General features: G+C 31.7%; 1 protein-coding gene across 3 annotated transcripts; it reads left to right on the top strand.

The window, feature by feature from the left end:
* Nucleotides 1-3331: 3331 nt before the first annotated feature.
* Nucleotides 3332-11164, top strand: LOC105140253 (uncharacterized). Of its 3 annotated transcripts, none has more exons than XM_011047008.1 (10): nucleotides 3332-3802; nucleotides 4868-4911; nucleotides 5168-5291; nucleotides 5474-5507; nucleotides 5864-6510; nucleotides 7099-7375; nucleotides 7460-7739; nucleotides 8282-8446; nucleotides 9679-10140; nucleotides 10534-11164. In XM_011047008.1, the coding sequence occupies exons 1-10, from the start codon at nucleotides 3601-3603 to the stop codon at nucleotides 10822-10824; spliced, it is 2526 nt and encodes an 841-aa protein (XP_011045310.1). In that variant the 5' UTR covers nucleotides 3332-3600; the 3' UTR covers nucleotides 10825-11164. The 3 variants fall into 3 exon arrangements, with proteins under 3 accessions (XP_011045310.1, XP_011045309.1, XP_011045308.1); XM_011047007.1 differs by having other exon boundaries at nucleotides 5381-5507; nucleotides 8285-8446; XM_011047006.1 differs by having other exon boundaries at nucleotides 5381-5507.
* The last annotated feature ends 2049 nt before the right edge of the window (nucleotides 11165-13213 follow it).

Genomic DNA, 13213 nt, shown 5'->3' with positions numbered 1-13213 from the left:
CAATGTGAAAAGGTTACATTAATGGTGTAAGAATAAGTATAGTGTAAACTCAACATGGACCTTAATGTTTGATACCAACATGTTTTATATTTGTTATCTTGTTCACTTTTAATACTTTGCTTGTTAAATAGTTAATATTGATTTATATTGTATAACACTTGGTGCAACAAATATTTGGCACTTTCATAGTCCATATTGTATGGTATAACCAACACCTTAACTATGAAAAGAACTTGATTTGTTGTTAACATAAGTTATAATCATGAATGCCTAACAACATTTACAAGTATTAGCATTATTCGAATAAGATAACTAATGTAATCATGTTAACAATTTATAATCTGATTAGAATCTCCTTTAGGTGTAGTTTTCAATTGAATAATAAAAGTTTATACTATACTTATTTGACATATCATTAGTGGATCCTCTAACCTTGACATTTGTTGTTATCATTGTTTAATGCTTACATTAGTATTCCATCTCAAAACTCTCATCTTTTCCTTCTTTATTATTATTATGCTATTATTATTATTGTTATTGTTATTATTTATTATTATGGATTTGTTGTTGTTGTGTTATTGTTATTTATAATTTATACAATTAACTTCCCTGTGGTTCGACTCCGGTCCTGTCAGGTTATTTATTACTTCAACACTCTTGTACTTGCGAGAAGACATCAATCTTTTGATCGTGTCACTAATACCAATTATATATTTATTGATTAAATCCAATACCCTTAATTAAGTTCAATTAAACTTTTAATTCGAGGAGAATAAAATCCCTTTCTAAATTATTTATTCATTTTATTTTTTTATAAAAGTCATTATTCAATCTAACCTATCAACATCAATTATCTTTAATTTGAAAATATTTTTAATAATAATATCAAAACTCAATTTTCTAATTTTCTTCTTCTTCTAATCAAAATTAACCTGGGGAAGAAAGTGAAGATTTTTTTTCTAATCAAAATTAACTTGGGAAAGAAAATGAAAAAAAGTGAAGATTTTTCTTTTCTCGTAGAAAATATTTTACTCATTCACATAATAACAATTATAAAATTATATCCTCTCATATTTTCTAAACAATTGCATTAAAACCTTAAACCCCCTAATTTTTTTGGTTGAAAGTTCAATAAAAAAAGAAAAATAATTTTGTTTCTTTTATTTAAAATTAAACATTTACCCAATCATAATTAATGCTTTCTAACATGGTTTAATTATAATTTGTATTATTTCCATAATTTATAACATAAACCCTCAATTTCACATAAAACACAATTTTACATAATCCTTCGTCAAACATAAAATTAGAGGAATAAATCATTTAGAGCATGTTATTTACCTCACTTTGATAAGGATTTAAGGAAAAAATAAAAAAAAAATCAAGTTTTCTTATCCTTCCTCTTTAAACCCTAGCTTTAATTTTTTCTTTTAAAACACTCACCACCTTAAAATCACATCATCTTAGTATTTAATTAAATTAATCACTCTAATTACTTGTTTTTATTGGTGAAATCAACAAGAATTTAACTAGAAAAAACATACAAATTCTCTCCCCTTTTTATTTCAAATTATCGATCAAGAGAGAAAAAATGAAGCAATTACAATCTAGTTTTTTTATATATTTACAAAATGGCTCTTATTAACTCTTATTTTTATTTTTTTCTCTCAATTATTCTTTTTATTTAATATTATTTTATTGTATCCATTTACAATAACCCTAAATCATTTTATTTAATATATTTGTTATTTTCTTTATTTTGTTTAGATTTATCAAGTTTTCATATTGTTGCTGTTTTATTCTTATATTCTATTATAAATTAATTACAATTTAACTTGAATATTAATTTTTATTTTATTTTTTTAAATTATAATTATTCTTAAATAAAAATAATTGTCCAATGGCATAAATAACCACCACTATCTTAGATAACCTAAAAGGGTTTCAAACCCAATAATTGATTTAACAGCCCATCAAGAATTGTTGAAATAATTAAAGCAAGCAAAAACGAAGGGAATGTCAGGTGGTGGGTCATCTTCGCCGCCCACTTCCGGTAGTAGGGAGTACGTGGGTATTCTTATATTTCGACACGCCATTATTTTATTTTATTTTATATGCCAATATCCTACTATATGATAGGCACAGATCATATTATATATATATATATACACACACTATGTGAGTATCTTCTGTGTTTAATAAATGTTAGATTACATCTTCACTTGCATTAATTATTCATTTATAACCCGAGTTTATATAGCATTAAGATATTTATTGTATGATATCTCGAAGGAAAGAAGAAGAAGAAGACTTTATTGTTATTGTTATTATTATCATTATTTTTTTAATAATTTATGGAAAATATTAAAGAGTTTATTTTTAATAAATATGAGGAAAATATAAAAAATATAGACACATATAAATATTTCATGCTATCTTTTAATACAGGTTTTTTTTTTTAATATGAAAAGTTTCTCAAAAGAAATAACTAATTTAATCTAATCATGTCAAATATAATAAGGTAAGATATAGCTAAATGTACTTTTAAAAAATAATACTAAGATCCAATTTAAAAATATTTTAGATTTTAATGTAATTTATTATTTAAAATTATAATTATATGTTGAGTGATAGAAAATAAAAATATAGGCATGAATAGAAATGTATAAATTGTTTTGTTTAAATGAGTGTTTTTTTTTAATGTTTGTAATTATTACAAAAGATAATAATAAATTTTTATATATATTTTTAAATTTTTATAACTACTAGGCAAAGCTAATTCCAAAGATAAAATTTAATAAACTCATAAACTTGGTTGATTTTACTGATTTGCATGAATAAAATTTAATTTTATTAGTTTTATATTTTTTAATTTGATTTTATATATTAAATACATATTAATTCATAAAATGATATAATTTTTTCCTTAACTAGCAACAATATCTCCAACTTTAATTTAAACTTACTAATTATGATTTATAAAGTCTGTTTAATAGCCTCATAGATGTTAGTTTTTAAAATATTTTTTTTAAAAAAAATTATTAAAAAGTATTTTTTATATTTTTTATTTTAATATCAACATATCAAAATAAAAAAATATTATAAAAAAAATATTATTTTAAAACTTAAAAAAATTAAAATTTTAAAAAACACAATGCCTAAAATTTTAGATCCAGGTGCTATTACAAACTATAATTTACATTATATCTTTATTTTCGAAATTCCATAATTTATGGCTTTAGTTTCTCAATCATGCGATGATTGGAGATGATAACATACTCCCCCGCTGCCCCACTCAATACTTAGTCTTCTGAGAAACAAAACAGGAAATATTTAAAAGAAAAAAAAAATCACACACGAGAGAGAGAGAGAGAGAGAGAGAGGGTTTTGGGTGCTTAAAAGCAAGAGCTTGAGCATAATTTCCTCTTCCACTCGGTCCTTTAAACCCTCTGTCGCCGCGTATAAAAAACGAAGAGAAAACTCAGACCAGCAAAGCATACAACGCTGTCTTCCCTTCTCAGATCCGAGAGAGAGAAAGAGAGAAGCAGATACCGTCTCCGTGCGTGAGTGTTGAGAGAGAGAGAGAGAGAGAGAGAGAGGATGAGTGGCAGAGGAGGAGGAGGACGAGTAAATAACAATAATGGAAAGGGTAACACTGGAATATCGGGGATACCAGCAGCGTCAAGGAAGATGGTACAAAGCTTGAAGGAGATTGTTAACTGTCCTGAACCTGAGATCTACGCTATGCTTAAAGAGTGTAACATGGACCCTAATGAGGCGGTCAATCGCCTCCTTTCTCAAGGTCTATTCTTTGGTTTTTTGGGTCTCGGTGGAGTTTGGGGATTAGATTTTTATTGTTGGACTGACAGATATTTTATTGCTTGGGCTCTTTAATTTGATTGTGACCAATTTAAGTTTTCGATTTCAAGTTGTTTACTTTTCTTCTGTTTCAAGCGTTCCAACCTTTTTCAGGTTAGGGTTTTTATCATGGGCCGAGAATATTTTTTTTTGGGGAACCGAGGATTTTGTGTTAGTTTTAGAGTTTCACTGAAATTGTTTGATCATGTTTCTTGGACGTGATAATTTGAAGTTATTAACCTGAAAAGTTCATTTTTTTTTTTTACTTTCCTGTGTCTGGAAAGATTCCAGTTTCATCTTGTTGAAGTATTTCTCTACTGCAGTTTGTAGTGTGTTTTGTGGTCTTGCAGTTTTGATGGAATTGCTTGATTCTGGTTCATAGATATGAGCAATAGAAGCTATACAGTGGAAGTTCTGGAGAAATATAGTTAAAGTTCGTACCTTTTTGACAAAACATGACAATGGAACTATCTTTCTCTCTGTAATCATTGAAGATTTTAGGTTGAGGATTTGGATATGTTGATTGTTAGACATTAAGTGAACATCACGAACATTCTAAATTGCTTGCACTTGCACAAAAGTGCCTGCATGATTTTATTTTTGGTGTGTTTATACAAGTCCCCTTTTTTATCAGAAAATCAAAGTAACATTGATTAACAGCGAATTAGGCCACTGCTGCTGTTCAGCCATTGTTGTCCATGTCAAATCCCTGATTTAACTGATGGTTGTGCTGTCTTATTAGCTGTTTTTTATGGCTTCATGTTTCTGATTTGTTCGAGCTGTTTTATTTCTTGTGTATGGGATTTTAGTTATATTAATCTCAATGTTTCGGTTCTTGTCAATGCTTTACATTATCTCTCATATTAATGTATTACTTTAAAGTATTGATGCTTAATGTTTATTTTTATTTTTATTTGTCTTTTATGCAATTGGAAAATTGAGAGGTCTCAAGTCTTCTATTGAGTTTTGCATGCATATGAATTTGACTTGAAATTTTTTCATTGTGCAGATCCTTTCCATGAGGTGAAGAGCAAGCGAGAAAAGAAAAAAGAGGTATACAATGTATCTACTTATTTCTTTGGTTTTTCTAATTGTTGGATTTAGTGTCAAGACAAAAAAAAAATCCCTTTGCATGTTATCTGTTTCTTTGAAAGGCTATTGAAGCAAACTATTTTGTTTTGCCTTAAAACCCTTAATTTAAGGGAAGCATCTTGTTGGAAAATTCCTAGTATTTCATTTCAGTGGCCCATCTGTAGCCATCTTTTTTATCCGTCATCTGTCCTCACTTTTCTTTCTGTTGTTGATCCAGAATAAGGATTCGACTGATTCCAGGTCTCATGGTGCTGGTAACATTTCGAATCGTGGTGGTAGAGGTGGTGCAGACCGTTATGGGCGTGGTGGCCCTGGGAGGTCTGCATATTTCAACTCTAATGGTATGAGAATGCTGCAATTCAATTTATTACAGTTAATCATTTGTTTAGTGTGCAATTGATGTGGACCATAACAAACAACTTTTCTCCAGAATCCAGCACTTTTCACAGCAAACCTACATACAAGAAGGAAAATGGAACAAATGCTTATGTTGATCCTGTTCCTTCTGCATCTGATATTGCAGGAAATAATATTAATTGGCAACCTCCATCGCACAGGTAATTTTCCTGTTTAAACCTTAGTATTGGAATTTTTTTGGCTGAGAATTCTCTATACTATATGTCTATATTTATTCATGTTTTTGAGGAATGGTATGATAAAACTATTATGTTTGTGATAACTTCTCCATGCTATATTTCTTTTATCATGCATGTGGTGATGTCTTTTACTTCATATTAATTTATATGTATTAATATGTGAAAAAGTCATGAAATTCTTCTGTTGGAACTGTGTTATTTTGTTCTTGTCTATTTTGGGATGCTTCATTTCTTGTTGGGGCAATATGATTACCAGTGTCAATGTGTATGCAGTGTGGAGTTTATTGTTTATAATTTTTTTTTTATATTTCGTGCAGTGATTCTGTGGCCAAAGAAAATAAAATGTCCGCCATAGGTGCAGGTGATGGAGTTTCTTCATCAGCACAACCTTCTCCTGTATATCAATCTGCATGGATGGGGGTTCCAGGTCAGGTATCAATGGCTGACATTGTGAAAATGGGTAGGCCACAAAATAAGGCATCAATCATACTGCCTCACCAAAGTGTTAATCATCACCATGCTGCAGCTCCTCCTTTGGCAGCATCACACAATGATTTTCATTCATCAGAAAATTATGCTTCCAAGGTGGTGGAAATAACTGCAGAACCAGAAATGGCTACAAGCCAGCATAACCATTCTAACGATGAATGGCCATCGATTGAGCAGCCAACAGCTGCTAGTACATCCTCTGTTCGGGACGTTCCTGCAGATTCTGAGTTGCATGAAGATCTATCCAATTTGCCTCTGGATAGAGGTGGTCAGCATGTCAAGCCCCAGTTAGATGATCAAACAGCAGAAGATGCTCATGTTGAATCTTTTGATGGAAACCATGTTGGACCTGCTTCTGTATCTACTAGAAATACGCAGGAGAATGGTTCTGGAGGTTCATCTCTTTTTGATAATGACGTGTATGAAAACATTAATTCCTACCAGTCTGACAGTCATGCTTTTGAGAATAATGAAGGTGAGTTTAATATTCTAGATTCATTTATCACTTCCCAATTGCATTCAACTATTTCTTTCAAAATTTTAACATCTCCTTGTATGGTATTTTGATGAATTGGAGTTTAAGTTTGATTTCTTGTGATGATTTTGTCTTTCCTATTTAGATTCTTTCATCCTTGAACTGATCACCTTTGTATGCAAATTAAGTAAAATCAGTAAGATTTGTCCAGAGAGTATTGAGTGTCGTGTTTCTATTACAATGTATGTGTAGTAGGCCGATGCTTTTCAAGTGCTTGAATGTTACAGTCCCACACCAGCATATATGCACCCAAAAAGAAATACAAAAGACAACAATTTTGCATAAAACATGTGGCATCATAACAGAATGCTGGTTTTTTCATCCACTGTTTCTAGATTTTCTCATCAGGTCCTTCTCAGTGGGGACTGTCAACGTCATTCCTACAGTGTAATGATCCACGGGGGAATTTTTTATTTTGTGATTTTTCCTTATATTACACAGCAATGCTTTTCTAAACTTGTCTCCTTTGCCTTCTTTAAGGAGCTATCGACAATTTGTGAGAATTGATTGTATCTCATGTGATTTCAGCTGAAGATGGTACTTCATCGGTAGCAGCTAACTTACAGCACCTAAGTTTGCAGAATGATGATCAGGGTGGGCAGCCTGAAGAGAATAATCCTTCTGTAATAATTCCAAATCACCTGCAAGTTCATGCTCAAGAATGCTCACACCTAAGCTTTGGGAGTTTTGGATCTGGCATGAATTCTGCTTTTTCTGGGCAATTTGCATCATTGCCCATAAATAAAAGCTTGGAGGAGACATCTGAAGTGGTAGATGCTTTATCAACTGGACATTCAGAAGCTAGGTATGCCTTTTTAAGGTCATATTTTTATATCCTTATGTGTGTTTTTCATTTTTCAATTTTAAGTGTAAAGAACGTTTCTTGTAGAAATCCTGAATATTATGGGGATGAGCATCTCAGAAATGCAGTGGATGAAAGTTTGGTACATAGAGCTGGTGTGAGTGCTACAAATTACGATTCTTCTTCAGTTCCACAGTCAGAGAATTTGAAGGAGGAGACATCTGAAGCAACTCAAGGAAATCAATATGCGTTTCCTTCATCTACACCTGGTTATAGCTATGAAAACACTCAACAGTTGAATGTTGCATTTAATAACCCACAGACAAGCACTCAGATGCAGAATATTGCTCCTTTCTCGAGTGTAATGGTAATGCATTACAATAAACTGAACTTTTCTCTTTAATGTACACTATTTTTGCATGATATATTGAATTTATTGTGGTTAAGGGTGGTTTGTCTGGAAGTTTTTATTTTTTAAAGAGAAAGATTCGGTTTTATATCAAAGATAAGGATTTTATCAATGACTCTTGTTGTTCAAAGCACTAACTAGGAATTTTTTTACTTTTCTATTTATTTTATGCATGAGAGATTGGTGTGCTGAAGAGAGAGAGAGTTTAAATTATTCATGTGACAGCCATGCTAGATAAATGGAAGTATAGAGTGAAGATAATACTGTGAAGTACCCATTGCTTCATCTTTCTTTCCATCATTATCTTATCATTTGTGTAGCTGAGGTTATGTGTGAAATAATGGATATATACTGTTTCTGTGTGCATGTGTATGTGTGTCTATCTACTCAATTAGTGTGTGTTACCAACACCAACTTACTAGAACTAAACTCAGGAGAGAGTACCACATTATTGATCTGGTTATTCTTTTTTTTTTTTCTTATTACATTTTCGTTTACAGCAGGCATATACAAATTCTATGCCTAGCGCTTTGTTGGCCTCAACTGTTCAGGCTGGGAGGGAGACTGATCTTCCATACTCACCCTTCCCTGTGACACAGTCACTGCCCACAAAATACAACAATGCAGCTACTTCTATTAGTGGTCCAAGCATTTCCATGTCAGAGGTACCCTGCTGCCATAGCATTCTTGAACTTGAAGTTTACCATGTTTTCCTCAAGATGTATTTGCTGATGCATATAAGAAGTCATTTAACTGTTGATATATGGAAAAACTTCTTGCTTATCTGTAGGGGGTATATATATATATATATATATATATATATATATATATATATATATATATATTTTTAAATGAAATTGTTGAATTAACTGAAAAATGTGAGGTGTATTCCTTACCTATCTCCATAACATCTGCTTTGGGGTCTAGACATTTCTACTATTGTTATTTTTCATACACTTTCAAGTTCCGTTGTCTATAACCAAGTAGATAATGAGCTTTCAGCATACTCGTTCTGTACAGATGTAGGTTGAGATGTAGCATCACATAGAAGTGAAAGTGCAATGCATCTTTGTTTCACAAATCATGTGCAAAAAGCTTGCTAACTAGAGATCTCATTTGTTCACCAATTTTCAACCATTTCTCTTCCATGATAATGAATTCGTTGATGGTGATGAGCTTATTGTGATAGATTTTTTTTTTATACATGTTGCTCCTAAGCTGTGTAGTAATTACTATCTGTATCACATTGAACAATGTCATGGGTTTAGCATTCAGCTGACGAGCTTACACATGCTAACTCATAGCTGACCTCATAGTTGTGATCTGTTAAGTTTGCATCTTTTGTCTTCTGATAGGGCCTATTTCTTTTGATTGAGGACAACAGCTGTTTAAATTAAATGAATCCATTATTGCAAAATATTGGACACAACATTATTAGGAGAAGAAATCTCATAACCATTCTTCAAACAAAATACTTTCTAACTTAAACACATCAAAATCAGTTGTCCTTTCCCTTGTAATTTCTTGCATTTCTGTAATTGTTGAATATAATATGATGATATTGGGCATAAAATGATAAAATTGACTTCATATTTTGGTGATTTGAGTTGGTTTCTTATAAGATGAAGATGTGATCTGGTTGGTTTAGAAAGTGAATAAAAAGAGTGAAATCTCAAGAAATTTACATTTGAATCTAGTTTCAAACTTGGTTGGAGTGATATGATTTGATTGTTTCCCTCCTGATTATTGTCTATCTTGTAAGGTTGTCTTTGAACGTGAATAAAAAGAGTGAGATCACATGCAAAAAAAAAATTACATAATGAATCTAGTTTTGAACTTAGTTGGAGTGTGGTGCTTTGGTTGGTTCCTTCTGATTATTGACTTGTAAACATGCTAGGCTTTGAGAGCAGGTGGTGTTTCTACACCTCAGCCAGCTCCTCAGACACATCCTGGTGCCAATGTTGCCACAGGACCTGCTCTTCCACAACACCTTGCTGTGCATCCTTATCAACAGCCTACCCTTCCTTTGGGACATTTTGCCAACATGATCAGTTACCCCTTCATGGCTCAGAGCTACACATATATGCCATCAGCCTTCCAGCAGGCTTTTGCTGGTAATAACTCATACCATCAGTCGCTGGCAGCAGTTCTTCCTCAATACAAGAACAGTGTTTCTGTCAGCAGCTTGCCTCAGTCTGCTGCTGTTGCTTCTGGGTATGGATTCGGGAGTTCCACCAGCCTTCCTGCAGGAAACTTTCCTCTGAACGCACCCACTGCCCCTGCAGGCACAACATTAGGCTATGATGATATTTTAGGTTCTCAATACAAGGATGCCAGCAACTTGATCTCACTTCAGCAGGTATTGAAAAACTCTTTACCTAGCATTGAAAAACTCTCGTGAATGTGAATTGCCTAGTCTGCATTGAATACACATCATCCATACAGGGACAGGTGTCATGATGAAAATTCTTATTTATAGGTCCAGAATCTTTTTGTAGTTTTCATTTTGTAGCTACCGGAAGCTTGGGTTTTGTGTGTGGTTATGACCAACATAAAGAAATTGTTTCATGGGAGATTATTCACTTCACTTGGTGCTACCTTACATTCATGTGGGGCCCATTATCTAGCAGGTTCAACATGGATGTGAGGGACTACAGAAATGAGATGGCTGTAGTGAAAAATTCCTTTAATTCATTTGGATACTACTCTTATCTTTAAGTTAAAGTAGCTTTATTTTGTCTTTTGTTGTTAGAATGAGAATTCAGCCATGTGGCTGCACGGGCCTGGATCGCGAACAATGTCTGCCGTCCCTGGCAGCACATATTACAGCTTCCAGGGGCAGAATCAGCAGCCTGGTGGATTTCGGCAAGGTCAGCAACCATCCCAGCATTTTGGGGCTCTTGGGTACCCAAATTATTATCATTCACAAACGGGGATGTCTTTGGAACATCAGCAGCAACAAAACTCAAGGGATGGGTCCCTAGGTGGTTCTCAAGGCCAACCTTCAAAGCAGGCTCAACAGTTATGGCAAAACAGCTACTAAAGCTCATAACTTCCCGCTTTTTCAGGGTCATGTAGTGAGTTTTGAAAGTGGCCAATCGAAGGCATTCCTGCCGTCGAATAATTAATTGTAATGATTTGTTGGTGGTCGAGAAAGAGGCCTTGACTGGCTACTGCCCTGTGCCATGAGGTTGTATTCTTACTTATCATCTTGATCTGGTTAACTTAGGAACACGTGTGCTAATCTGGGTTAGTGGACTGTTTTATTTTCCTTCTTCGGGTCTCTCGTTCTCCCCTGTTATAGTGAAAGTTACCTTTTGAATCTGCTGGACACAGTTGAATCTGTAGTTTCTCTAAATCTATTCCGATCACCTGACCATGTATTTGTAGTCATTTTGCAAGAGTGCTAGCAGCAGAAGCAGCAGCTTACTGCCCTTCTATTTTCTTTTTCGCTTAAATCAAGAACCATCATCTATTATTGGTCATGATGTTGCAGTATGCTGCGGGACTATCAAGACTGTCTGATTCCTCGTCTAATTGTTGCTTTGATCATTTGGACAAAAAGACTACTGTTCAAGGCTCTCATCCTTTTATAGGTGTTGAACCATCGAAGCTCCGGAAGATTTTTTTAAAATAAATTCAGCAAATATATAGTCTAGATGGAAAGTAATGCACCATCATGCTGTCAACAGAAGAATAATAATAATCTCATTGCGGCACTATTTTTAGCACCAAAGCAGTCCCAGGCAAGGCGGTGGAGGAGAGAGAAAAAGGCTGTGGAAAGATTTGTTTTTTTTCTTAGCTTTAGGGAGAGAGAAAAAGGCTGTGGAAAGATTTGATTTTTTTCTTAGCTTTAGCCTCAGATTTCTTTTCTATGCATCTTTATCCAAAGAGGATGAAAGAGGAATATTTTATTTTTATTGAAAATAAATTTTAACTCAAAAGATTTTACCTATTAATTAATAAAGAAAATGAGCAATAATCAAATGATTTATCTTCTAGTTTTTTCTTCTTTTTTTTTTTTACTATTTAAGTAAAAAATAATATCATTTTATTTATTTTATTTTTATTGAGAATAAATTTTAACTCAAAAGATTTTACCTATTAATTAATAAAGAAAATGAACAATAATCAAATGATTTATCTTCTAGTTTTTTCTTTTTATTATTTTTTTACTATTTAAATAAAAAATAATATTATTTTATTTAAAATACATCATTTCATTTAATGAAATGGATGTGGTTATGACCTTTACAGTTTTAATTTAGCAATTTGATAAAAATTATTCTCTGATTTTTAATTTCTTTTAATCGCATCTCTAATTAACTATATATTTTTAATTTTATATAATTTTGTCCTTGATAAACTTTAATATCAGCCTTGAATTTTAGTTTTTTTCACATTAGTCATTAGTATTAAATTTATACAAATTGACTCTCAATTGACTATTAAACTTTTAATTTTTTTCAATTTTACCCTTGATTTCAACCAATTAAGTTCCCATAATTTGATGTATTTTGCAAAATGGTCCTTAAATGTGATTTTCTTTAATTTAACCTCTAATTGACTCTAAAACTTAGATTTTCTTACAATTTCACATCTGATGTGAATCAATTGACTTTGTAAAAATTAATTTGATCCTCTAAAATTCTAATCTTCTAAATTAAACTTAAATTGAGCTCTTAAACTTATTTTTTCATCACTTAAATCTTTAATAAAATTAATTTGACCCATTTAAAGTATAATTAAGCCCTTATATCTAATAAAATCCTTTAATTAGACTCAAATTGATTCTTAAAAATAATTAAATTCTTAATTAGGCTCATGATTAAATCAATTTGACTTATTAAAATTTCAATTATATCCTTGAACTTAATTTTTATACAAATTCATCCAAAAATCATTTAATTTCACCTTAAATCGCTATTGTTTCTCTAGTTTTGGTATAAAGATGTACAATTAGACTTCTAATTTACCTAAAATTTAAGCTTGATTTTTCTGTATATTTGAAATCTTTCTTGGCCTACTTTTGTAAAAACATCAGTCTTCTTGCTATTATTATTTTTTTTTAAAAAAGGTGAAATTTTGGAGAATAACCCAAAAATAATTTATAACAATAACCACTTAATTTTGTATTTTTGTAAATTTTAGCCATAATTACATATTCTAGCTAGATTCATATAATCCATTTAGATCCGGCTAAAAGCCATAGCCAAATATATTTTTTTAAAGAATCATGAGAGAAATAATTTTTTAGAGGGAAATGATTTTGCATATAAAATCAATTAAAAGATAACATCAATAACAATTAAAATATAAAATCAACATATCTAATTGTCTAATGATAACTCTAATACCATTATTGGATTCCTTGAAACATATATAGGTACTGGAAATGATAAATTTAATTTTTTTTAAGAAGTTCTAAATCT

This window comes from Populus euphratica, unplaced genomic scaffold (genome assembly GCF_000495115.2).
Source record: "Populus euphratica unplaced genomic scaffold, PopEup_1.0 scaffold238.1, whole genome shotgun sequence".
In the NCBI taxonomy this organism is placed as follows: domain Eukaryota; kingdom Viridiplantae; phylum Streptophyta; class Magnoliopsida; order Malpighiales; family Salicaceae; genus Populus; species Populus euphratica.
Note: the sequence above shows the minus strand (reverse complement) of the source record. Positions and strands in the feature narration are given on the sequence as shown.

What these genes read in the sequence shown, in the direction of transcription:
- LOC105140253 (XM_011047006.1), top strand. Translation starts at nt 3,601, where the DNA reads ATGAGTGGCAGAGGAGGAGGAGGACGAGTAAATAACAATAATGGAAAG. An exon ending in CAATCGCCTCCTTTCTCAAG is followed by an intron (nt 3,803 to 4,867) that starts GTCTATTCTTTG and finishes TTCATTGTGCAG; the next exon opens with ATCCTTTCCATGAGGTGAAG. An exon ending in TGCATATTTCAACTCTAATG is followed by an intron (nt 5,292 to 5,380) that starts GTATGAGAATGC and finishes ACTTTTCTCCAG; the next exon opens with AATCCAGCACTTTTCACAGC.